Source organism: Ascidiella aspersa, chromosome 1, assembly GCF_963924565.1.
Source record: "Ascidiella aspersa chromosome 1, kaAscAspe10.2, whole genome shotgun sequence".
Taxonomy (NCBI): Eukaryota; Metazoa; Chordata; class Ascidiacea; order Phlebobranchia; family Ascidiidae; genus Ascidiella; species Ascidiella aspersa.
Window position 1 is genome coordinate 23389053 of NC_139447.1, and position 23816 is coordinate 23412868.

At 41.3% G+C, this 23816-nt stretch overlaps 1 protein-coding gene across 1 annotated transcript; it reads left to right on the forward strand.

Annotated features, from left to right (window-relative positions):
- Window positions 1-1054: 1054 nt before the first annotated feature.
- On the forward strand, window positions 1055-13073 carry LOC146168355 (uncharacterized). Its single transcript, XM_083386258.1, has 8 exons — window positions 1055-1580; window positions 1716-2240; window positions 3664-3883; window positions 4013-4845; window positions 4933-5027; window positions 7060-7167; window positions 7294-7488; window positions 12128-13073. The coding sequence occupies exons 1-8, from the start codon at window positions 1055-1057 to the stop codon at window positions 12311-12313; spliced, it is 2688 nt and encodes an 895-aa protein (XP_083242384.1). The 3' UTR covers window positions 12314-13073.
- The last annotated feature ends 10743 nt before the right edge of the window (window positions 13074-23816 follow it).

Consider the following 23816-nt stretch of genomic DNA (forward strand, 5'->3'; position numbering starts at 1 on the left):
AAAGTGCATACAATTTAGTCGGTTTGCATTGTAATTAGGTTAATTATATCGCGCAGATATTTCCCCGAGCAATGAATCAAGGCAGTAAGTGTGGACACCGCGAAAAATCAATTAGCCACCCGTTCTGCATTCCGTGTCAGGCGCAAAGTTCAGAAATCCGACACGACCCGGATAAAAAGGCACAAAAATCCACCTTGCACGGGTAACGAGGCACGAGAAAATACTCCACCCAGGCCCCACGCGCCCGTCCGCCAGTAAGCTCGCCTGTCCTTGTCCGTAACTAATTGCGCTTTATCGCCAATAAAGGAAAGCGCATATCGGGGACGTCGTGCGTCTTTTATTAATCGTCTGTTTGTGTCGAACGGCTGACAAGGGAAACTGCAGCAGCCGCCGCCGCAGAGCAGCGTCACGAGCGTGCATGCCGAGGAGAAGCAAAGTACGCGCGTGGCTCCGCTGTAGTGCGAGGCTCGCGTGCGCGCCAACAGAAGTTGCTCGCGAGGCGCGAGAAAAAATGGCCGATCTTGTTTTACACTTACTTCATAGGGTAGCACGCGACGGTCGCATTAGCCAGAATTCGCGAGGTGCTCTCATCAGGGGCAGCAGATCCCTGAGAGAGACAAAAAAGGGGCAGCAGATCGATTTATTGCACATCTCACAGAAGCGTCTTAGAAACAAATTTGTTTAGAAACAGTTCTAATGAAAATAAATTATCACACTTTACGGGTAATTTTAGGCATCAGGAAAATTGAATGAATTTTAGTTACGAGATGTATCATAGAGAGAGAGAAAGTAAAGTTTTTGTTTGATTTTGAGTGTTTTAATGATAAAAAAATGTCTTTAACATGAAACGATATTAACAACCAAAAATATTGTAACCAAAATTTATGTTAAGTAAGTTCGAGTGCATTGTTTCAAGGATGTATAGTAGGACGAACAAGATACGAGTATTAATTTTATATTCTTTGCAGAAAAGTAATTTATTTCGAATAGCTAAATAATGTTGGCGTCAAGTCGTTGTCACGACAGCACCGCTTACCCGAATCATCATTCGTCAATGGCAGCCCAGGACGACCCGACCAGCCCGGCGGTGGTGCTGATTCCCCACAGCGGAGAATCGCCCGACCGCCGCGGTGATTCGGCCCCATCAAGTCCGGCCGAAGCCAGCCCGCTTTCCCGGCGTCAGGACGCTTGGCAGGAAGACGAAGCACTCGATCTATCGCCTTGCTCGGTAAAAGACAACGACAGTCGAAAAAGCATGGACGAGTTGCAGCAGGTTGACGACGACGACGTGAGGATTTTGGACGACATGGATTCCGACTCATTGGGCGATTCGGACGCAAGCGGCGACGGATCCCCGCGTTGTGACACTACAATGGTAGAAGCTAAACGCGCACGAGTCGAAAACATCGTCACCAACATTCGCGACAGGCCGACCAAGTGCAAGTCCACAAACAGCTGCGACGATCCCATTGACGGTGCCATTATGGATGAAGAAATGGCGCAGGAGGCCGACGAAGACACCAGAAAGCGAAGCATCGAGGAGAAGCTGAGGAAAATGCAAGACAAGCTTCTCCAACAAGGTACGATTGCTTACTGTGTAAATTGCTAGAATAAAATGTTAATTTTAAATATTTCGAAAAACATTTGGCAAACTTTAGGCTATAGTGCTGTTTCATCGAGACAACATTATTAAGTTAAGTTACTTTATTCGAAAGGTGGAATTTCTTCGCCAAGCGAATTCATCCAGCAAGCTCTCAGCCTAATCGCTTCCGGCGAGGTCCAGCAAAATCAGCCATTGCTCGATAACAATGCTGCTTCGCTTTCCCGCTCATCGGTAGATGCGAGCTCGTGGACCCCTTCGTCCAAGCGACCGCGGCTTGACGAGCCGGTCGACTACAGGGGTGCGATCAAAGTCGCCATTCCACCTGCCTCAAGTAACTTGTTGGCAACTCCCGACAACGCTGTGTACGGAGTGATCCTGGACACTCTCAAGCGCGAGCTGTCTTTCGTGTTCGACAAAGTCACTGAGCGTTTGGCGCGACGCGTCCTCGAGGAGCTCGAGATGCAGAGCTCCTCCTCACCCAAAGTTCAGACTCCGTCCAGCGTTAGTGACGAAGTGTTCGTGAGCGAGAAGGCGACCGGCAAGCGGGTGACGAACGACCAGCACATTGGTGGAGAAGCGGCCAAACATCACTCGCCAGCGGCCGGCACCAACCGGGGCTCCAGCTTTATCGTGGATGGTGAGAGTTAAACATTTTATTTTTATTATCGGACTTTATTTGTCAAACGCAATTGTTTGCGGTGTGACGCACTAAGGCGTTTATAAGACGTTTTTTATGGATATGTATAGAAATGTCTGTAAAACCTCCAACTTTCGCGTGTAACTTATTGATAGCTGCCAGTTTTTGCGAGTAACGCACATCCATATGTCCTGGGTTGGCATCCACGAAATAAAAGTTACAGCGTCGCCAAGAGTTGAACACTGTCAAGCGGACAAGATTTTCCCGGAAAAGTAGCATCGGTAAACAAACCCGTGCAGCCGCTGCACACAAAGACAGTTAATGATCAACCGGTGCAAGGCTTTTATCTCTTAAGTCACAAGTTTGTAAAAGACTGACGCCCAGTGTCAGTTCGAACGCTTGCATATATATCTACATAACATCGTTGGTTACATGCCACCGGCGTCCGAAAGCATAAATGTGCGCGAATGGACCTGGCTCAACCCTTGCTTACGCGTGCTATAATCTGTGACCTTAGTTCAGAGCCTGTTAACAACATATTCTGCGCTGTAATAAAGTAACACTTTTTGTTGTTAAGTTTCTTTAGCTTAAATAGTAAATTAAATTATAGAAAGTTGGAGTTTAAAATATTTAACGGTCGAATAATTAAGATAACCGAAAGACTACTACAGATTCCCGATTGAAAAACGCGGAACAAACGAATTGGCAGAGAGCGCACAGTTAAGAAACATGTTTTATGAACTTTTGTTAATGTGGTATCGGGGCATCACACAACGAGGCGTAGACTTTCGTTTTAAAGCATCGGTCTAGGCCCTAAACTTCCTTGCTAGTCAGCGAGATTAATAGCACGCGTCCGATTGGCCGCCATATATCTCCATAATACCCTCATGCTGCTTGGAAAAGTTTGTCAGGTTGATGAAAGTGAATTATGATCCACAAATTTAGTTGTTTATGCTTGTTGGGAAAGCGTAACAGTTTTCGTAAAAACACTTCTTGAAACTTAAAACACTGTAAAACTGCTTTTGTATTAAATGTTTGGTATTAATATCCAAATTTCAATTAGTATGGCCCGTCTTATACATGTTTGCAACATATTATACCTATATTTGTGATAACAACCATAAGGATATAGAGTTTCGTTTCTGGCGAGAAAATATTTTATAAACCGTATTCCCACTAAAATACGACGCCACCAACATGGCATAATGTTCGCTCTGTGCAGTTTGACACCTTATCTCTTTCGGAGGTTCCTGTCATTAATCTGGCCTCAAAGTCGCCTGACCTTGCTAAGGGTATGGTTGGGTGTGTGTGTCAGGCAGAACACAGCTTTCCCTGGGTGAGGTTGGCGCGCTTAGTGGATCAGGCGAATCAATCAATTTACATCGCTGTTATTTGACGGACATCGCTTGCTTTGTGTTTTCAGCGAACCGCGTCGACCATTTGCGCACTTCCAGCCAGTCGCAGCTCTGCTTCGGCGACGTCGAGGTAAGACGCTACGGCTCGGCGGTCCGCGACGCACATGCGGCCGGCCAACGGGCTCACATGATAGTCGATCCTTCGCGGCGCCCAACCGAAGAAATGCAAAACACAGCTGAGACGCTGGTGAAGACGGAGAAGTCTAAAGAACAGCAGTCTAACGCACGGTAAGATTTCTTGAGTTGTTAAACTAATAATTTTAGTTTTAATACACATTTAAACAAATAGATATGAAACAGACAGCCTCTGCAATGTCTTTTGCTTTGATTTTAACACACACCCTAATATAATTATAGGGTCCAAACTTTGATCTGTAACGCTGAGGAAGATGAGCAGACGCACCCGCTCTCTCTCGTCACCAGAAAGAATCTTCCCGTCGAAAACGGGAGAAAAGAAGTCCAGACGCCACTTGCTTCCATGAAGGCGTTCGTTCACCTCGACGCCCGCAAAAGGGGCAACATCGAGGAAGATGCTCGCTCCCGAATGCGCAATGCATCGTCGGGATCTTTAAGAGGCGAGAAGCGCGACCAAAGCTCATTCCACAGGAATGAGTCGCGATGCAATACAGACTTACGCGCCCCCAAACACACCTTGGAAAAATCATCCTATTCTCCTAGCCCCCGCAAATGCAGCGTGTTTTCCTCCTTCTTTCCTGGCCGAACACCTTCTCTCCTTCCAATGCATGATTCCCCCTTTCAGAGTCCATCTGGCTGGAACTTCCCGTCCGCTAACGGTGCTTTCCGGCACCCCGCAAGACAGCAGAACGGAGGATCTCCTGGCCACCAATACTCTTCCATGCATTTGGATGCTCAGCACAAGCTCATCTCAAGCCTCAGCTCTTCGTCAGAGTCAAACCACCTCAAGAATCCCGTCCTCTCTTCTCCTTATTTTCCCAGCAAATCCCACCTCCCCAGTCCGCTCTACTCACCATTACAATCTTCCCCATTATCCTCCTATCCATTTCCTACCAGCCAGATTCCCTTTCCACTCATTCCCGCCTTCAACCACGGAGCGTTGGCTAGTGCCCTGGCGTCGCGTGACTACGGAAGACTACGTGAGGGTTTGGACCCAACAGGAATGCGGCAACTCTCCACCAGAACAAGCACTCGGGAAAATTCCAAATCTAGAGGTAACTTTTCAAGTTTAACGATATAAGAGAAATTCCAGTGCACTACGTCTGTTTTTCATTCATTTATTATAGTACATTTATTTCCAGTGTCCGCGATGGGAAACCACCACATGGATGTAAAGTGCGATTCGAGCGAGTACGGTTCCAACTCAACCGATGTGAGCCCTTATTCGACGGCATCGATATCCTTTCTATTTAAAAAATAAGATTATTATATCATATATTCACGTTTACTTTTAGTTACTTATAAACCGCTCTTCTACAACCCGCCAGATCCTGACTAAAATTGGATGCTGATACTACCACAATCGGTCAAAATACATGTCCTTACAGGGTGAATTTACAAATTTGTTTGCTACGTTTTGTAAATTTAAATGATGTCGCTTCACGGAAAAGTGTGTTTCGTTAGGCAGTTTGTGCGTTCGTCCTACGATTGACCACGCAGACACAAGCACAAAAACATGTTTATGGTCTACGGGACCGACATAGATTGTCTTGTAACAAAGTGCGCGGCATCGGAACTTGTGTTGTCAAAAGTTGTGTTCTTGCTGACACGCTTAAACTATAGAGCTACGCCTTGTCGTCACAACTTTTCAGATTGTTATAGATTTATTTCGTGTTCGAGCGCGCATTAGATCTTCTCTTTGTCGGAAATGCGTATGAATTAACATTGCTTGGCAGCAAACACGCGCCCGCGTGCACATACAAATCACTTTTGACTGCGACGTATTTTCGAGCTTCTGTATCGGGGATGATTTGCACTTATTCGTGTATGACTAATTTGGCCTTTATTTGGCTCTCTTTAGAGCGATTGCTTTCATTAAATTGCGGTTTAATCCGCCTGTTAGATCAGTCGTCACCTTACTGCTGCGCTACGATCTATTGTCGGAAAGATTAGTCACGCCTTACCCGTTATTTACACGGCAGCAACAACTCAACGCTATTGCCACTAAGTATAAATGCAGATTTGTTTTAGGCAATTAATTTCTCGTGACGGCGCCACCGAAAACTCGATTACGACGCAGACCTTCCGATTCGTCTCATTGTGCCCTAACAATTGCGCGGAAACGGCGTCACAGCGATTTGTTTATTCTGCCCTTTCCGCTTGCCTTATACGCTGTAAAGGGGATTTGTTGCTTTGATTGCGCGTCGTCGTTACTGCATATTCTTTATCTTTTGCAACGTCACAATCTCTATGGTCTGTGACGAATCAAAGGTGCGAAATTTAAATTAGTGGGAATTGAAAGGCAGTTTGTCCATTGATTTGTTGTCGTTATTGTTAGGCGACTAACTAATCTATTGTTTTAGGGATTAGGATGAGTAATTATATGCATAAGCGATGAAGTCGCAATATGGCATAAAATATCGCGTTACTGCAAAGCTCGAGCCTTGGCGTTTTCGGAACATAAGCAATCCTTCTAAAATCTGTAATGGCGGGAATTTTTAATTTCAACATATGTTCGATTTGTTCTCGAACGGTAGCGGCGACAGGAAGTCGACTATTGTGTGAAATTATGAACCTGCAATTCCTAAGAGTTTTTTAATCTCATTTATTTACCTCTGACGACCCATTTTCAAGTCGTAGGTTTCATTTAACGATTTTCTATTGCTGATAACCCACATAAAATATAATCAACCAATATAGCTTATGACACTATAGCAAGAGCCGGAGTAAAACTGATCAAAAATAGACAAGGGTTGAACGGTGACTTTCTACGAAAATCCACCCCTTCTCTCGCTTGGTCGACAAAAGCCTCTCGATTTTTCAACGAACGCACCATACGGCAGTTAAGCAACGCAATTCCGTAGCCTAAAAAGCTGTAGCATACTGTTAATTGTCCAAGGCGTGCTTCCTTCGGCCTAAAGAGAAACCCAACCAATCGCAAGTCTTGTTTTGCGAGCTTTACTGCATGAATGCCTTATATAGGTCTCAAATAACAAATTCATCCACGCAGTCTAACGCTATCTCTAATTACTTGTCCACGTTACGAATATAGAAAGCGGTAAAATAAGATCGTCGTTGCGATGAAGACTCCCATTACTTCCTGTCGATTTTATCGGTGGTGCCACGCTAAATTTTCTCATTTCCTAATTGTTATGGAACAGCAAAACAACAGACCCGAACACTCCAATAAAACCGCCCTATATTTTGTCAAGAGATGTTCTTTATTTGTTGTCAATTGTACACAATTTTCGCCTTAACTCATCACTCACATCCAAGAGGGCCTTACTCCGCAACACTTGAAGAAAGCAAAGTTAATGTTCTTCTACACTCGCTATCCAAGCGCAAACACCCTTAAAACCTACTTCAGCGACGTCAAGGTGCATATGCGAATATTATTTAATTTTGATTTGTGTACATATTGTAAATATTTGGTTTTCTGTAATACGAACAAGTGTAACGCTATTAAACTGGTTTATCTAATAACAACGGTGATATTTTTCTAGTTTACCCGGGCAACGACCTCGCAGCTGATCAAGTGGTTCAGCAACTTCCGCGAGTTCTATTACATCCAAGTGGAGAAGTTTGCACGTCAGGCGCTCACGGATGGAATCACTGACGCAAATCAGCTTCAGGTGGCACGTGACAGCGAGGTCTTCCGTGTGCTCAATCTTCATTACAATAAGAGCAACGATTTTAGGGTGAGTTTTGACTTCATAAAATAAATAAATTATTTTCCTTTCGTCACTAATGCTTTTTATGGAATACACTCAGCAAGCCTAACTTGGTCGTCAACCTAACGTTAACGTATAGCACGAAACAAAACAGTTACATTTTGGAAGACCACTTACAACTTTCACTCTGTACGACAATATATTGCGCCGCGACATTTAATGTCCCTTGTTTGGCTGATTTATTGAAGTTTGTTGAGCATTAGCTTTGTTCAAGTCATAACGGAAGGCTTACCTTCAGCGAACGTGTCTCAAAAGAGAAACTTAAATGCAACAATAAAACTTTATAAATAGCTTATACCACTTGTGGTGCAACAAGCGTTAGAATGCTTCGTGCGTCGCAAACGACGCCATTTTGTGTTTTTTCATCCGAATGACGTTTTCTTCGTGGCAACAAGTAACATAAAATTCTAGCTATCTTTTGACAAATTAAAAACGCAAAGAACTGTAGAAGACTTCAATAAGTTCTATAACACTACTTCCAACGTTCAGTTGTGAGTTTACCTATGCCAAATCGTTTGTTAATCCAAAGAAATTTATTTTAAACTAAATTATTTTCACCCAAGCTATTTTAGAGAGGCAAATCGTTATTATTAAATCGACCAGTTGACTTTTTAGGTTGTGTAATAACTCACTTAAACACAAAAAGGAAGCTTTATTTTTTTTACTTGTTAGAGGAAATTAATCGCAATTCAGCGAAATAAAACATGCACGGAGAAACTTGCTGGTGATAAAATCATTCCTCACTAAAACTTGGAAACTAGTATAGCATAGTATCTGCTTATTGTCATCCTGGTAAAAGGAAGAGTAACTTTACGCAGTAAAAAATGTTTATGGTATTTCGCCCCCCATCGATTTATGGGGTGAGACGCGGATTTCCCGTAGCAAGAGCGCTCGCGTTTTGGGCCGTGATCAATTGACAACTTTCGCACGAATTTTGCCCTTTCTCCATCTGACTTGCGAGAGCTTAGCGCAAGTTCGCTCGGAGAGGAAAAGACCCGGACTTCTGCGCAATCGCTCATGAGAAACCCTGATACTCGCGCCGCGATGGCGGATGGCGCTTCTACGGCGAAAACATCCAGCAAAGTGCAACGCCTGTCTCTGGCTGCGATTGCCTCAAATCGCATTTGCTGTAGTTGGATGATCGACTCTTCTTTGAAAACAATTATTCGCATTTGAAAGTTGCCCACATTCTGCCTAGGATCGTGGCGCCGTGACGTCAACTGGCCGTTGCTTGAATTCGAGCGAAGAAGGTCGACGGTGACGTAACACACTGCAGTTGTTGACGTCGCCAGAAACGTGATTAGCGCTACAACTAAAGGCAGTTTGGGGCGGCGTTAGTAATGTTCTATTCTGTTTGGCTTTAAAAAAAAAACTCTTATGAAACTTCAAGCCACAATAGCAAATGACCAATGTGCTTGGCAGGATGTGCCGTGTTACACATTTAGCCTTCCGCCCATTGTCGAAGAATTGGCCAACGCAATCGCGTATTTTGCGATTACCGTTTTTGGAACTGCGATAGTTAAACAGTGATTTCTACGTAAAATCTCTCTCGATGGTCTGAAACTCAAACTAAATATACTCAAAAAATAGTTTAAATTCAATTTTGACTGTTATTAACAGTATTGCCTCATTATGAAAAAGTGTCTTTTGAACAAAGCAGCGATCGTGCCAAGGGTCTGTTTGATATCTGTAAGGTAGCACTCATGTATGCTACCGACTATACGAAGAGCGTTGACGCTCCTGCACTTCAAAACTGCTTGAAACCTTTTGTATCGATCGAAAGAAGCAAGTTTGTTGCGAACTCTCGACCACCGACCAGCAGCGGGATCGTGTAGGAACAATACTTGGTGACATCTTGCACCCGTCTCACAAGCACCACTTCGAGGGTCATAGAAATCATAATTGTCCGGGAAGAGCTTGTTTGTTGATATGATTTCCATGACCTGCAACATCTGGTCTCTCCACTTCTAGCTCCCACAACTTGTTCTTCAATGAGCCGAGGATTGTCCATTGGTTTGACTTTATTGTTCTCGGGCCGATCAATAAGTCGCGCGCGCGATGCTTCGGTCGATAAAGGGCGTCGTTCTACAACTTATTGTCTCTTGAGAATATGTCGAAATGTTTTATTTGCTGGCATCGCATCCGGTTCCCCGAGTGGTTGGCACTTGAAACTCCGTTGCGGATCCGCTTCGAAATATTTTTGTTCGTTAAGGTTAAATTTTCGCGACAAGATTAAAAGCAAAACGAGGGGCGACTCGCTATTATATTGTGTCGCAATAAGGATCTTAGGGTAATGTAAATTTCGCCGCCATTTAACATCCTCTGGGAAATCAAACTGCAGGCCCAAATTCTCTTGGCCTCTGTAGCGATCCCATTGACCATGAAAAATGCTTTATAATTCAATACACATTACATATTAAATTACCTGCCGATTATTACCGAAAGTTAAAAATCTAAAAAGTTTTGTTTATGTATCACAAAAAACTTTTTTTTGGCATTTTCTTTTAAACAATTAATTGTTTTAATTTCCAGCTTATTAATGACGTTCTATAAGTTGGACGTAACCTTCGCACGAAATTTAGTTTGCTTGTCGCTTGTTTTTTTTTTTTCAAACCAAAAACTGACCCATTATCGCCCTATCGCCAACACTTGGATCAACAACACGGTCGATGGCGACCAGTTTCATGTAATTGATGATTAGCCATTTCCCTTGCTCAGGCGCCGCGTTAAGTGCAAACATTAAAAGTGGCGCACCGATAGCGAACTCAACTTGAACATTCTTTCAAGTCACCGTGCTCTCAGTTTAAGTGACCAGGATTTCCGTCGATTATTGCGAGCCAGTGCAGAGACATGAGAGGCTGTATTAGGTTACGGCAAAGCTTTCGAACTTTCTCAAGAAACAGGATTTTTGTTTTTATTCACAATTCACGTTTCGCGTTAAACATACAAATCACAAAATGATCTAAAATAAACTGTACAACGGCCGATATTGATACACGTGAAAATTTTTAAAAGAAACAAAGTTTCGCGAAACCAACCAAGAAAATATTGCCAGATTAAAGCCAGATCAAAGTTGGGGCGTTTTTTGCGTTTCGTATCACGGCAATATCACCAGTACGTTTGGGTCGCGTCAAGTCGCATTCGTGTGTGATATCGCGTGCGGCCAGTGCAGTGATTGACGACACGCTGCATGGGCTGGCGCAAGCTCGGGTTTCTTCGGCCGTCGATTTCGACAGAAAAGCGGTGGAAGCGAGGCCAAGGCGCGGAAGTCGGAAGAAGCGGAGACGTCGATGGTGATGACTACGACGTCCAAGCTGGGTTGTCGACCGTCAATCGGACCTGCACTGGAGGATTGTATCTTCCTTCTTGCGCCTGTAAGCCACTACGTTGTGGATGACTGCCAGCCTATACTGCGAAGTTGTCTCTTGGAGCCTTATTGGTTGTCTGTTTGATAAATGTGAATGTTGGCTTGAGAAGACTGTCAAAAAACTCAATTTTGATTATTCCTCTTTGCTTTTATTGCAATAATTTTATTTACTTTTCGCCTAGATTTTAAGTCACATTTCCGGGTATTTTATCAAGGTGGTAGAAAATTTCAGTGAGCAGCCTCGGTTGAGGTCAGGCGCTTGTCATCGCATCGCTAATGCATTAGTAGCAATGTGTATGCGCATTATACACGGTGTGTGTATTAGATTGCAATCGATGGTAGCATAAGACGGCGGCGGCTCTTTGACGGTTATTTGTCGTGCGGAATATTTTCTCCGGCGCCCGCCACTCCGGTTTTCAGTCGCGCTCGACGCTTTTAAACTTTGTGCGCGAAGACGCGTTTTTGGCGCAAATCCTCGGCGCCCGACCTCTCTTGTCACGTCATAATGCGACAGCTGGTGACACTTGAGGTCCCTGAAGACCCCGGTTATTCGCGAAAAAAACATTTTTGATCCCCCCCGACCGGGCGCGTCCACATTCAGCGCGAATCGATTCCGAACATGGGCATTGTTCACCGCCTTTTCGCCCGAAAATGAACGCGCAGCAACGAAATGGCGAATACCGCAATTTGGCACTACAAGCCGTCGATGAGCCGGGCGGCATATAAGCGAACGATTTAATCGGGCACAAAATGTGATTTTCCTGCTACAACGTTGCTTCGTTGAACGCGCGCACCAGCAGTGTTCCCACTTCCCCCTATCTCGCTCGCGATCGATTCGCTTAAACCCTGCCCCGGTATATTGCAACTAAGGCTGGCCGCCTGTCACTTGTTAACACCTATGCACTACAGGTGCGATAAAAATATTTTGAAAGAAGCCACCCTTGCCACTTAGCCGACCCAGTAACTGATATGTGGCTTATGTGGTAATGCTGATATTACTCCCTAATTAAGTATGTAATATATATTATGAACCTTTTTGTTCCTGATGTGTTAGCGCTATTGAACATACACGCCAAAGCTTTTAGGCTAAATATTACTTGGTAAGTTTTATTAAAGGCCCATTCATTGGAATGCAATCGACTGGTTTAAATACATACGTTTACTGAAGCCATTTACAAACTGATCAACCAATTGATACCAGTGTTTGAATTTCATTAAACGCACATTTTAAATATGCAGGTTCCTGATAGGTTCATAGACGTTACTCATACAAGTCTGCAAGAGTTTTTCGTCGCAATTCAATCTTCCAAGGATCACGATCCTGCTTGGAAAAAAGTAATTTACAAGGTCATCTGCAAACTTGACCAAGACATTCCAGAAATATTCAAGTCACCCAACGTTTTGGAACACCTCAATGAAGTTTAAGTTTTTAAATTTTAGTTACCCGTTTTATCATGATCTAATTTCATGTAGATCAATTGCACTAACATTGGATCATTACTTTTTCGACTTTATACATAATAATAACCCTGAAAGCAATTCACTGCCGTCGTTTGTCAATGTTTACTTTTTCAGAGTTTTTGTTTAAATTCAACTGATGCGCATTCCATGCAAATAAATACGCTAAATTGATTTTAAAATGTATTGTACATTGGCATTGTTGTTTCTACATTTCTTGCGTTGATTCGACCATGTTGTGATTGTGTGTAAAAAAACTTGTAAATACTAGTTGGTTTTAGGTGTTTAGTGAGACGCTCGTTGCATGAGGTGTCCTTAAAAATTATATCTTCAAAGATCAGAAAAGGCTGTGATCCGAATAAATGTATCTATACTGTGCTATGAAAAAAACTAACAACTAACGTTTATTTTCCGTGACATTTATTTATATTTTTGAGGTGGTTTTTCGAAAATATTGACCGATTGCCTTTTCTACTTTGTTATAGATTGTAGTTGTATGATCACATCGGAATACGTTTAGCAGTGTCACCATTACTAATCTTAAATTTTCAATAGTATGAAATTAGGCATCGCATAAATGTACATAGGTATGATTAGCACCGTTACATTACACCAGCTAATGCCATTGTGTTTGTTTGCTGCTGGCTGCTACCACCATGTTTGGACGACAATCAACGTTTTTACGTTGTTTCAACTGTGCGTCACGTGCAATCTGATGATTTGTTAGAAGGGCACAAAAATGCTAATTTGTTTATCGTTTTACCAATCGTCTTGTAGTTTTAATAACTGTATTTCTGCCTTTCGTAATTGTGCATCATTTTACGACGCGACTGCTAAGGGTTGTACCATGTGCAATATTCAAATTGTAGATGTGTATGTGCGTGTAGACAACAATAAACGATTTTCGTGAAATGTTTTTATGTTTATCCTAACTTCATGGCATGGAATAAGAATAGTGGAAATTCCATTAAACATTTTAAGGGCGTAACCTAAAATTGTTTGGCAAACGTGTCTTATACGGTTTTCAATTTTTTTACGATTCAAGTTTACCAAAAATAATCTTTAAATTCAAGTTCGTTTCATTTTAACGCAGGCTAAATTATGGAATCATATGCATTTATTTTAGCTTTCAGCTTGTTAAACTTTATTTAAGATAAAAGACATAAACTTACAAAAGTGCTAATTCTATTTAGCACTTTTGTAAGTTTTACAAAGTGCTAATTCTATTAAATTAAAGAAAAATTCCGTCATTTTAAACAATATGCTAATTTATTTTATGAGCTTAATGCGCCAGGTATCGTTGTAATTTTAAGATTTGGCAATTTTAACGGTGCTCGGCGTGATTAGACTGCATTTCCCACACATTTTGCACAAGAGTTAATTTTGTAACCTCATATCTGAAAAAAGTGAGTGGAGTAATACGCCATTAAATCATTTTTAACAGTTTGCACAGAATTAGCTAAACTCGAACGAGCTTTATACATACCAGTTGTCTGTGTTTCTACATTTCATGACACTTTTTGCCGAGGTATTAGGTGAGCAGATGTGTGCACTCAAGGTTATATTCACACATGATATTCAAAATCCTTTCACAAATTAAGCCAGTTTAGTAATTTAAGTATGAAATTTAGCCTGAGCGGGTGTGCACACGAAGTACACTTGCAACATAAATAAGATTGGTATCATGCATGTCGTTAAAAAACAGTATATATAAGATGTTGCAAGCGCACCAAAAATGGATTAAGAAACATTAATAATTAAAATAAGTCTTCATTTGATTTGATTTCTCAAAAATCTACAGTAGCATAGCATTACTCAATTAGCTTCCAACACTGGACCAAATGTACGCTATAATATAACATAACGATTATAAATAAGCATTCAACACACACCAGGTATCACAAAAACTAAAAATGGCAAAGAAGGAAAAATGGCAAAAGCCGGAAAAAATGCTGGATTGGGTATCATATAAGTTCCATAACTACAAAAGCATTTCAAACCTTGCTAAACTCGCTTTAGCGCATACTGCTCTGAAGTTGGACAACTTAATGTTAATTTAGGTAAACAATTTGCAACTTTGTATTATTAATCTGTCGTAAGATTTTAGAAATAGCATCCAGATTAAAAAAAATTCAATAAAATTGACTCCATTTCCCTAATTCTTTTATTATGACTTTTATATGGTCACATGTTGGCATTTATATAATTTTTTGCGTGGCCTTTGTAGCTGTAGGTTATATTATTGCCATATCGGAGTTTCTCAAATAGTACTCAAGTTATACTACAAGTCGCCTAACCTAAAGTTATTTTTCACGGCATGGTGCAATTTTACGACGTCATGTCTTACATATTAAATTATCACCCTTCCATACGCAAATCTTAGGAAGGCAAGGATACGATGGCACTTCCTCTTAAAAATATTTTTATGTATGTGAAGTAATTTAAATGCAAGTAGCCTATTTTTCGCTTGTAGTGAATCTTTTTTGGCTATGCATTATAATATTTTGCAGCGATAGAGGTGCTTGTCAATGGCTTCAACAAGCAGTTGTCCAAAATTGTCGTGACAAAAATAAAATATATCGAACAATGTGGGGATCTTTTGTTGAAATCTTTTAATGCGACACGTCTCCTTTTATCTAAATATTTAACGTTTGCAGATTATTTTTTTATTTTATTTTTTTATTAATAAAATAAATAGCGAAAAAACGAACAAGAAAAAAACAATCAAAATAGCAAAGCTCTCAAGCAGCTAACGACCATTTATTACTTTTGTGTTTTGTCATACTTCCTCTTTTTAAAGCCGAATATCGCTCGGAAGTTCGCACAGAAGATAACATCATAAGAAAGCGTATAACATAGTCGGGACAGCTTCGGCATATTTACATTGATAAATAACATATCGCGCGCATAAAAGGAAACAATTCACAAATGTTGTGCACGGTTCGTTTTTGTGCATTCCAAAGAGTAATTGCTCGCGGGAAAAAACACACGATATTCGTAGTTTAGTACTTAACCACGCACTCACGTTTTCCCAGTATAGTCACGTAACAGGACACAAATAAAACAAGTGGTACAGGGTTTCCGTGGCCTTTTTGCAAAAAGTACATTGGTTAGATTCGGTTTTACCAAACGAATAAAGGGAGTCATTTGTAACAATTGCGTCCAAGTTAAACTTTATCTGAAAGCTTCTTAGTTTGTTTTCGATTGTTGAATTGTAGAGGTTGCGGTAATTTTTTTTCCATGGCAGATGTGCACTCCCGCAATTTAAGGTCCGGTGCCATTTTAATTGAGCTTTTGGAGGAAAGAGAATTGTTGTTTGTATTTTTTCGTAAACCGATTTGGTGGAGTTATACTGCTGGATAAATAATTTTAATGTTTGGGTTTTATACGATCGGGACGTTGTTGCGCTACCCGAATCCCATTCTTCTGGGAGACTCGATTATAATTTTATGAATTGCATAAAATCTGTGTTATTAGGAGTAAAGTTAAATTGATTTACCAATGCGTCATATTGTAGGTGCTGGCCGTTTATATTCAATAAATCCTGAAAACATTTGAGTGGTAGTTTACTTTTTTGTTTAGCCAAAGCGGACGGCTGTTTGCCTTTGTATCTATGATTTCCAGGAGTTGTTTGCACGCCATTATTGCGCAACGTAATGTTCGCATGGGGAGTATACGCCTTGTAATTGCATTGTTTGCTCCTATGTTCCCATTAAGAAGGGCTTCCTTGGATAAAGGGGCCTTTGATTTGTTTCCAATCCGCTTCCGCATTTTCGTCGAATAGTGTAGAGATCCATTTTGTATGTAAGGCTAACAAATAATTATCTATGCTGATCATGCCTGTTCCCCCATTTGCAATAATCGAACTCAAAGTCTCTCTTTTTACTCTCTCCCATTTGGACCCCATAAAAATGTAAAGAGGATTCGTTTAACTTTGTAGATAAAGCATTTTGGTACGCTAACCGGGACAACACTGATTTTAAAGGTTAAAATTGGGATCATGAGGCTCTTAATAACTGTTGTGTTTCCGAGGAGCGAGAGGCCCTTGCGGACCAAATGTTTGATACTATTTGAATTTTTTTCAGAAGTGGTGTGAAGTTTTTTCAATTAGATTGGCGTCGTTACTCAGTCCAGTGGGAATTTCAACGCCTAAATATTTGATAGTGCCTGATGGCTACAGAAGACCACTTTGTTCCATGGGTTTGTGACTGTTTTTACGATTTGTCCCGATGAAAAACGCATTTGATTTGGACATATTTACTTTGCAGCCCGACATTTCGCCGAAGTCTTCGATTATCCTAAAGACTTCTGTAAAATCCTGATCACTACCCGATAGAAATACTGTGGTGTCGTCAGCAAATAGGGACACTTTAAATTCCTTGCCATTTATCGTGATGCCGTTGTAAAGGCCCTGTCTTAAAGCAGCGGCAAGGTATTCAATGCACAGAACAAATAAAGTTGGGGAGAGGGGATCTCCCTGGCGTACGTCACGTTAAACGATTGTGATAGAAAGTTGACAATTACGCACGACGGATTTTGATAAAAACATTCGATTAATTTAATAATCTCATGACCGAACCCGAAAGCAGCTAAGGCTGCATATATGAAGTCCCAATTCACCGTGTCAAAGGCCTTGAATATATCTAAGGACAATATCGCACCAGGTATATTGTAATAGTCGGCGCAATCGATGACATTGAACAAAAGACGAACATTAGTGCATATGTATCGTTTCGAAATAAAACCATTTTGCGCAGGCGAGATAATGTCGTTTAGTACACTTCGGACTCGGGTGTTAACTACTTTTGAAGCAATTTAGTAGTCTACATTTAATAGCGTTATTGGTCTAAAATTTCCCGGTTCAAGATGGTCTTTATTAACTTTTGGAAGTAAAGTTACTACTGCTTCTGACTGCGAAGGTGACAGTCTACCCGTATTTACAGTATGTCGCCAAGCTGCCATATAGAGGCATTTGATATTGTCCCAAAATGTTATATAGAACTCTGCTGGACAACTGTCTAGCCCAGGGGTTTTATTTTTACCCATGTTGCAGAGAGCAGTGAAGAATTCCGCTTCTGTTGTTTCCGCTTCTAATATTTTTGATTGTTCTGCCTTAATTTTTGGGAGATCTAGTGTTTTTAATTTTGAAGCGATTGAGGTTTTGTTTAATAAATTTCCGTTTTGTTTATAGAGTTGCTTGTAAAATCCGACTAGGCCGTCCAAAATGTTGTTTTGGTCAGTTATCATTTTATTGTCGACCAACAGTCTGTTAATACTCTTTTCTTTCTAAGTTTAGAAAGTATTTTGCATTTTTCTCGCCCTCCTCGGCCCAGCGAGCCCTACTTCGCGTTACGGCGCTTTTGGTTTGGCGCAGCATTAGTTGGTCAAGTTCCGATTTAAGTTTGGACAATTTTTCGTGCAAGGGGCCTAATTCTGTTTTAGAATTTTTTTAAATAGCGTCTTGCGTCTCCCCAGTCAGTTTTTCCAATTCGTTTTGCTTAATATTTGACCTTCGTTTTAATTCGGCCGAGTATCTTATAGTTTCCCCCCGAACCACTGCTTTCAAGGCGTCCCATATAACGTGAGGATCGGTTTCGTCTATATGGTTTTCCCCTTTATAATAAGTGATTACCTTTCTTATTCTTTCCTTATAATGCTGATCATTTAATAGTTATGTATTAAATTTCCAGTAGCCTCTGCCGCGTGGTGCTGGGTTAATGTCAGTTCCTAGCGTTACCATATTGTGGTCGGACATTATGCCGGGAACTACGTCTACACTTGTAACATTTTCGACGAAGGTTCTGCCAATTAAAAAAAAAATCTAAACGCGATGATACAGTTGGTAATTTTTGAATCCTTGGGAACTTTTTAACAGTTGGAAATTTGTGGCGAAAAATGTCTGTAAGTTTGTAGTATGTCATGTAGTGCAAAAGACTTTCTCTTGCTTTTCGGTTACGATGTTTTTACTTCCGTTTTGGTCTAGGACATTGTCCAGAACTAGATTAAAATCACCTCCTATGATTATCGGGGCATCGGAAAAGCACAGCGAATAAATTGGCAACAAATTCTGGATTGTCCTTATTCGGCGCGTAAACGTTAACAATTACTATTGGGGTTGCATTTATTGTAATATTAACCATTAAGTATCGACCTTCTTAGTATACCTTTGTGCCTGAGATGGTATAAGACAGTTTTTTGTCAATTAGTGTGGCCACCCCTCTACTGCTTGAGGTGCCGCGCGCCCAAAAAGCTTCCCCTCCCCATTCCATACCCCCATACTTTTCGTGCTTAGCACTACTGTGGATTTCCTGCTGTAGAAGCACATAAAACACGACCTTTCAGCAGCACGTATAGTTTTTTCAAGTGACCTTACATCACTACACAACGAGACACAGCGAGGCACAAGAGACGCATGTCGCGTGTCGCGAATACTATAATAAAACGACACGCTACAATACCCCCACCAGTGTTACACACGAAAACGAATTGGTAAATTTACAACGCGACCATAGCGTGTACGTGTTGGATGATGGCTGGACTCGTTGTCGGTTGAAGTCCGGTAGCATGAACCTGTTGGCACAAAAGGTTGTTCGATATTAGCAGGTTTAAGACGGTCTATAGAAACTGTGTCTAGCCGACCGTTAATATCGAGTCGAAAATACTTTCTGTTTTTGATGCAACCTTAAATGGTCCATCATAAGGGCACTGCAAAGGTGTTCTGTGTGCGTCGTTGCGGACAAACACAAACTGGCAATGTTTTAAATCAGTGGGAACCTTATTGCGGGGATTGCGATGCCAGGATGTTGGTATAGGACGCAAACGTTGCATACTATTGCGTAAAGAAGAAATAAATGTGGTCGGGTCTTGACATTCTTGATTTTCTTCTAGAGGTGAAAATAATTCTCCCGGTAGTTTTAATGTGGTTCCATACACCAACTCTGCTGCCGAACATCCAATATCTTCTTTTGGCGCCGATCTAATTCCAAGCAATACAATTGGAAGTTGGTCAAACCAGTTGTGGTCTGTAAAACGGGCCTTTAACGCTGACTTCAGTTGCCGATGCATTCTTTCAACAATTCCGTTCCATTGTGGATGGTAGGAAGTCGTACGCTGTCGATGAAAACCTAACAATTGGTTAAAGCTAGCCCAGAGATTGGATTCGAACTCTCGACCTCTATCCGAAGTTATGGTACTGGGAGTTCCGTATCGTGAAACCCACGACAATAACGCTCTAGCACACAACTTTGCTGTGGCATCTATCATGGGCAAAGCTTCGGGCCATCGAGTAAAACGATCGAAGCACTTGAATAAATATGTAAAACCTTGCGAAACGGGAAGAGGGCCTACAATATCCACGTGAATATCTGCAAAACGTCTAGTTGGTAACGGAAACGAACTAAAAGTAGAAGAAGTATGCCGATGAATTTTAGCTTTTTGGCAACGAAGGCATGTTCGGGCCCAATTACCCACATCTTTGTTTAAAGAGTGCCACGCGAATCGCTCAGACACCAGTTTACGTGTTGTGCGAATTCCTGGGTGCGATAAATTATGTACAGCGTCATACACTAGACGTCGGTAGGCGGAAGGAACTACAGGTCGAGGATTGCTTTGGGATACATCACAAAGCACGGTCAGCTCAGTTCCAGGCAGTGGCAAATCACAGAATTTGAGGAAAGTCACACAAGTACGATAAGCTTCTATTTCTTCGTTATTTTGTTGTGCAACTGCTAACTTTACAAAATCGATTACGGATGACGATGTTGCATTAATGCTGGCCCTCGATAATGCATCGGCAGCAGTGTTGCTTTGCCCTTTTATATACTGGATATCGGTAGTAAATGCGGAAATAAAACTCAAATGGCGAACTTGTCGTGGTGACAGTGCGTTTGAATTTCTTTGAAAAGCGAAAGTTAGTGGTTTATGATCTGTCAAAATGAAGAATTTCCTTCCTTCGACAAAATAACGAAAATGGTGGATTGATAAATAAATAGCAAGTAACTCTGAATCAAACGCACTGTACCGTGTCTCCGCTGGTTTGAGATTTCTTGAAAAGAAACCTATTGGCTTCCATTCGCCATTTTGCCTCTGCTCCAGAGAAGCTCCGACTACAATGCTGGAGGCATCGGTAGTAATTCTTGTAGGAGCATCTGCTTCAGGGTGTACAAGCATCACAGCTTTAGCAAGGGCCTGTTTGGATGCTAAAAACGCTCCTGAACAATCTTCAGACCAGTGAAAATCGTTGCCTGGCCCTTTTAGCGCTAGATGCAATGGATGTAAAATTTTAGCAGCCTCTGGGACAAAGCGGTGATAAAAATTTAAGAGTCCTAAATATTCTCTTAGTTTTTTTTTTAGATTTCGGCTGCGGAAAAGGCGATTGCGTGATACCCTTTACGCTAAATTGCGCCTCGACTTGTAGGAACCAGAGTTCTGGGTCTTGTGGCCAAAACGGTGGTATTTTTATAGTAACTGCTGTTATAGTATCTTCTGACATTGCTCAGCGTTTTATGAAAATTCGTCCTGAAAAGATTCGTTCACGTCGGCGGTCACCATTTGTAGAAGCACATAAAACACGACCTTTTCGCAGCACGTAGTTTAATCGAGTGACCTAACATCAACACAACGAGACACAGCGAGGCACAAGAGACGCATGTCGCGTGTCGCGAATACTATAATAAAACGACACGCTACACTGCAAAAAGGCAACGTGACACTTTTTACGACGTAAAAAATTAAAAATCGAATTTCTTTTCATCGCAATGTTTAAACCTCGAACGTTGTGTGAAACAATATTTAAAGACATAAAAATAATATTTAAACGCGTTCAACACCAATATCAATATCCCACTCGTACTCCATGCCACAATCACATCTAAACGCTTTATTGGGACCCATAAGACAGGAATGCTTTTTCCCGCAACTACAGTTAACTATCTTATACTTACAATGGGTATTACTGCACGCTTTACACATCGTTACCTTAGGTTGCGGGTTAACAGTAAAACAATTACAGACGACAGAGTACCTCCGGCATTGTATGCACTCAAGCACATCTTCCTAAGTCCTGTATTCTGGCTGGAGCTCCTCGCAGCACGGCATCCGTCTCAGTATCCCTTAGCATGAAGGACATTGACATGTTTCTTTACCCTCTTCTACCAGAAATAACTCATCCGTGCAGAACTTCATTGCTACGGAATACTTGTTGGAACAACTCCAGCAAACGAAAGTTTTCGATTGAGCCGAAACCAAAGCTTCAGCTTGGCAGCCAGGGCATGTCAGCGAGATTCTGGTCGAACATAGGCTTGAAGCTCGTCCGGGCTTCGTTGCAGCCTTTTCCTTGACCAGTTGTTGAAAAGCTTCGGTGTGCTTGACTTGATGTTGGCGTTGGATTCAGAGTTGAAGTCCGGCGAGTTCTCATCAGCATCGTTTAGAATGCTGCTTACGGCTGTTGTAGAGTGTGGATCGTTATCAGCGTTGTTAGCGCCAGCACTAGATTGGGGTGCAACTTTCTTATCGTTTGTCTGTCCGTGTACTTTGTCTTGCTTGGGCTCTTTTTGTCTTTTCACTAGCCGAGGAAAATCTTTTTGACGTTTGGGACAGTTTGCTTGTTTGTGACCTTTCTCGTCACAATACTTGCAAGTGAACACTTGCCCATGATATGTCACGTAAAATTTACAGTCCGCCATCCTAATATAACTTGGCAAAGGGTTTTTTTCGACGTCCGTTGAATTCATTGTCAAGATTCTCATTCCGGTTAGCGACCCAACCCTGTCCTTCCTGTGTATCACCTTTTCAACTTTTCCATATTTGGCCGATATTTCCTCTGCTATAAGTTCACTGGGGAAAGGAATTGGCACCCAGCCAACTGCAATGTTAATCTTGTCATTTCCGTTTAGTTTAACAAATTTCACTGATTCTGCTGTGCAGAGCTTCGTGTAAAGTCCCAAGACATTTTGTCTATTGGTGCAAGTTATGTCGACGTTTTGGCCTCGCATTTCTGCAATCCCAACCAATTTCTTCAGCGGATAATCCAAACTTTTTAAAATATACAGAATTTCGTCTCTTTCCAATTGATTAACTGTCTTCATACTAAAGCAATTCGGCCTCTTAAAGCTGGCCGCATTTTTATTCACTGCCTGAGCGTAACTTGCTCTGCTTGCCATTTTTCGCTCCGCAGCGCCAGACTGGGAAATAAAGTTTGCAGATTAAATACATAGATGTTTAGGGCAAATGCCATACCGCCATCTCGTAACGTGTATTTTTACAAGATTTCCCGCTCTTATTCTCCGCACGAAAGAATGTACTTTTGTAAGTAAGCTCAAACGGGCATACGAGCAAGATTCTTAGACTTGAATGCACACTATCTATATTTTCCCTAAGGTGGTGAGTTAATGTTATCCACGCTTAGCACAAATATAAAGTGTATTAAACGTTGGAGAACATCGTATTACAAAAACTGATGAACCATATTTCAAATATAGGCCCATCGAACTTTCACACAACCGTGCTTGACCAGTGGGTTGTGCGACAATCTGATCAACATTAACACGCTTTCTAAGCGCGAGGCGCTAAAATGAGTTTACTTTTAAAATTAGCAAAAATTCAGTCAAAAGAATACTTGCTCTATAAATAAAGAACATGAAAGATATATAAATATTTTTCGAAATAACGGCATTTATATTGTACTTTAGGAACTTGACTTCGTTTATGAATCACAAGCATCACACCATTCCGTAATTTGTATAGCGTTTTTAAGCTAAATAGATTTAAATAAAACGGAAAAAAAGTGCGATAACCGCGAAAAATGTGTTCTACATAGTTAAACGTAATTAGAAGTATAGTTTAGGTGAGCATGGCCTGGTCACTCCGTGAATCAATTAGAGATGCGGATTCGGTTAAAAATAACTGACTCCCGCCAAAAAATGATGCCGCATGGACTCCCGAGTCCCGAGTCGACTCCAGATAAATGTATAATTTCGTGGAGTCTATATTTTATCCATTTATACGTAACTGGAATAAGGTTGATATTCATCAATCCACTCATGGGGTTCTATTCATACCCACAATTTTAAGTTGGCATGGCTTTTTATTTAGGGCTGGAGTGCCGTGAACTTCTCAAGGTGCCCAAGCGGGCTTAACAATCTAAAAAGGAGTATAAAACAAAAAATGCTTTTACGCAGGTTAAGTAGGCAAAATCACAATTAGTATGCCCTAATTAAGAAAACTTTTTCATTCAAGTAAACCTAATACTTAAGGGGGACTGAAAAAAGGTTAAAACCACATCGTTAAAGTAATTAGATCTAAATGCCATTAGACTTACGCTTTCAATTATGAACACAAAAGTAATTGATACCTCATAAACACGACTAGTTCATTTTGGCAAATGTAATTAACACATATTTAGCCTTGCGGTTGTTCTTGTTCCCACCCACTGCTATATATTTTTTGTGTTGTGTTGTTGTTTTTTATTGGC